The sequence below is a fragment of the Olea europaea genome, unplaced genomic scaffold, assembly GCF_002742605.1.
Source record: "Olea europaea var. sylvestris unplaced genomic scaffold, O_europaea_v1 scaffold2265, whole genome shotgun sequence".
NCBI lineage: Eukaryota > Viridiplantae > Streptophyta > Magnoliopsida > Lamiales > Oleaceae > Olea > Olea europaea.
This window is the reverse complement of record NW_019240709.1, coordinates 31,343-35,058: the sequence shown is the minus strand read 5'-3', so window position 1 is coordinate 35,058 and position 3,716 is coordinate 31,343. Positions and strand designations below refer to the sequence as shown.

Below are 3,716 nucleotides of genomic sequence, written 5' to 3'. Positions count from 1 at the left end.
ATGGATCATCATCCCAAACCATACAAATTGTCTTACCCGAATAAAGGCAGTGAGGTGACGGTAGAAAAACGGTGCTTAGTGTCTTTTTCGATTGGAAAAAAATATTTTGATAATGCCTGGTGTGATGTTGTGTTAATGGACGCGTGTTATGTTTTGTTGGGACGACCTTGGCAGTATGATCGCAACGTTATCCATGATGGGTGGAAGAATACTTATTCTCTTAGCATCAAAGGGAATAAAATTATTTTGGCACATCGCAAGGAAGAAGACATCCCTGCCCCGGTAGTTAATAACATCAATCTACTTTCTATGTTCAGGTTCTTGGTTGAGGTTGGGCGTGAAAAAATAGTTTATGCTTTAATGCCTCGTGAAAATAGTGCAACGAATGTGGATTCAAAAGTATCAGCAGAAGTGCAGCAACTACTGATGGAGTTTTCTGACTTGATGCCGAAGGATCTTCCTCCAGGATTACCACCTATGAGGGACATTCAACATCAGATCGACCTTATTCTAGGGTCAAGTCTACCAAACCGACTAGCATATCACCTTAATCCCAAGGAAGCTGAAGAGTTGCAGCGACAGGTGGTAGAATTACTGGAAAGGGGCTACATTCATGAGAATAGGAGATTAATTAAAATAAAATAATTTATTTTGTTTATTTAAAATAAATTAATTAAAAAAATTAAGGAGATTAGATTCTTATTCGAGTCTTGATTTAGAATCGAGAATCAAATCAAACTCGTCGATTCTGGATTCAGATACCCGTTCAAGTATTTAACTTAAAAAGAACCGCTCGATTCAATCGATTCGATTCGGAAGTTTTGTCCAATCCTAGTTTTCTACACCTTAAAAAATCTTTTTAAAGCACTACTTGAACATACAAGTACCCTATTATTAGCTAATATTAGATCAAAAATGAAAAGTAAAAGAATTGACAAATCGTTATACATGGTTTTACGTGTGTTATCGTGGTACTATTGACTCGTGTTATTTGGACGTTTAGGATTTTTGGTTTTTCTTTACAGATAGTTGTCATGTTAAGCGATGGTACCAACTAAAACAATTTAATGGATCAATTTGATTAACTGATGCAGGAGGATCCGAGTCGAGTGATGCTGATTTGTCAGATAACACGATGATGGTGCTGAGATACCATGAGATGGCGGATCGGCACAAAGATGGGAAGTGAATCGCAATTATTTCCTTAATTGGGAAAATTTGACATGTCTTTGGTAATTAGGTCATAACTTTGGTTACGGTTATCAAAATCGCTATTATGACTATAATACGAAAAGCTCTTTTCGACGCGCACGTCGTGGCCACCCAGCTATGCTCGGTGGGCTTCAATTTTGAGCCCAAAATCCGCTGTTTTCCTTTCCAAAATTTAATTTTTAGTTATTTTTTACTATTTATGGTAATATTTCGTTTCCCTTTTTCCATCTATTAGAAAACTCGAATTGAGTCAAATTTTTGGCAACCTACTTCTTTACTTAATATTTTATTCTGGTGTAATTTCGTGATTTTGCCATTTTTGGTAATTTTTCTATAATTTCGTATTTTGCAGCTATTTAACCCGACTTGTAGGTTAAATTTGGTCATTCTGCATTATTAATAATATTGAGTTGATTTCATAGTATTTTCTCTCGTTTTTGGGCATTTTCTTTCGTTTCTTTCTTGCGAATCATATGCTACAAGCCAATAGAATAATCACTATCCTACCCGGCGTCATTAATATTAAAAGTTTGAGGGCAATTCAACATTGAAAAAAAGTTCCAAGGTCGATATATTTTTTCCAAACTAAACTACTAATGGATATCACCATGCCAAAAAAATGGATGAAATATTTTAAATGACCTTAAATTAATGGAAAAAGTTGATTACAGACCATCACTAAATTATAATTTAAGGACATTTAGATGTACTATCATCAAAAATAATTTTCTCGGATTACTGTCACATTACTAAGTGCCTTCTAACCCTTATCCTTGCAGCCCTTTTCCCGTCCCTAACGCTTCCTCCCTCTCCTCCTTCATCTTTCTTTCTCCATGCTCTATTTCGTAGTTTATCATGTATATGAGAGATCATGAGCATCTCATACAAGGTTTCCAAATACAACGGCAGGAGATGTGGATTAAAATATTTTGAATGTGAGTTGCTGCAAGACTAGCAAATGCAGGAATTAATTTTGGAAGAAACAACAGAGAACTTTAATTATAAATTCATTCTTATTCCTCTTGCTTAATTGCTGTACATTTGTTGAATTATAGAAATAGAAAGGATTCAAACTTAACAAACTCAAACAAAAAAGGCGTAAAAATGAATTTAATTTATACAACAATTTTTAGCTAATAAATTCTCCAGTTGCATAATAATTATTCTGGAAGCTTTCTTTTCTTCTCTAGGATCTCTCTTGACTTTTGATGATTCGTCATCAGCTGCTTTTCCAATCTGGTACTTACATGTTTGTTGGCAAATACTCTTCAATTGAGCTTCTCCTTTATTCTTTTTAATAGACCCCACAAGATGGAGTGTAGATGTCTGTTACTCCCGTCTTGAGCATACACGAATAAAAGCTTTGAGAGCCTAAGCCCTTAGTGAAGATGTCTACCACATTGTGAACTACTAGTGACATGTTTTTGCAAGATGCTTCCTTCTTGAATCATATCCCGAATTAAGTAACAATCGATTTCTATGTCCTTAGTTTTCTCATAGAATACAGGATTTGTGGCAATATGTATTGCTTATTTGTCATCACAATACAAAAGAGTAGCCTATGGATGTGAAATTTGCAGTCTTTGAACAAATACCAGAGCCAACTCAACTCAAAACAGATATTAACCATGGCTCTATTTATCTAATCAATAGGTTACATATTATTAATTAATCACGAATCACAAATTTTATAAGTCGTAACTTATTTCATGGTTACGAAGTATCTAATTAGTTAGTCATAAATTAATTTTTAGTCACAACTTATCAAATTTTTTGTCACAACTTAACAATTTTTTAAGTCACTCGTTAGTTAAAAATTATCTATTTCATTGGTCACATATTACTTATTGATCACACGTTAACCAATTTCTTGGTGTCAATCAGCCAAACAGTTTGTGACCACCGCCGTCGTTGCCATGACAACCGTTGTCGCTACCAACACCCCCACCACCACCCCTAAAATCAACACCATCTCACCAGCACTGCCATTTGTGACCACGACCACCATCACAACATCATTAAAACCATCACTTTACCAACACCACCTCACCACAAACAAATTAGATCCAAAATCGCCATCACCTCATTGCTGTGGTCGGTGGCTCCACCATCGATGCCACCACCACTACCACCATAACCACCATTTCCGACCAACACTCCTTCACGAACCTGTCAACAAAAAACCATCACGGTACTACTACCTTACCATCGCCGCCGATCCATCACCACTTGCACCAACTATCATTACCACCTGTACTAACAACATCGCATCACCAATAGCCAACCAAAGGGTATCTCCATCGCCAAGGTCAGTTGCTTCACTCCATAAACGTCACCTTGAACTGCACATAGAGCCCCTACCACCACTGCCACCGCAAGCACCTCTACCTGTACCACCAAAAAAACCACCCCAAACCCCCAACAACACAAAAATATGGAAACCACCACCACCACCACTCCAACAAACAAATCCAAAACCACCTCATCGCCATCGCAAATCCATT

General features: G+C 36.7%; 1 protein-coding gene across 1 annotated transcript; it reads left to right on the top strand.

Annotated features, from left to right (window-relative positions):
* Positions 1-1,189, top strand: LOC111381172. The gene is made up of 3 exons (XM_023004915.1): positions 1-582; positions 1,026-1,047; positions 1,095-1,189. Exons 1-3 carry the CDS (start codon positions 1-3, stop codon positions 1,187-1,189), a joined length of 699 nt encoding a protein of 232 aa, XP_022860683.1.
* Positions 1,190-3,716: the final 2,527 nt, after the last annotated feature.

Bases quoted from the DNA above. Each gene is read 5' to 3' on its own strand.
- LOC111381172 (XM_023004915.1), top strand. From the start codon at position 1: ATGGATCATCATCCCAAACCATACAAATTGTCTTACCCGAATAAAGGC. The intron at 583-1,025 runs GTGGTAGAATTA...TTTTCTTTACAG, and splicing joins CTGAAGAGTTGCAGCGACAG to ATAGTTGTCATGTTAAGCGA. The intron at 1,048-1,094 runs GTACCAACTAAA...TAACTGATGCAG, and splicing joins AGTTGTCATGTTAAGCGATG to GAGGATCCGAGTCGAGTGAT.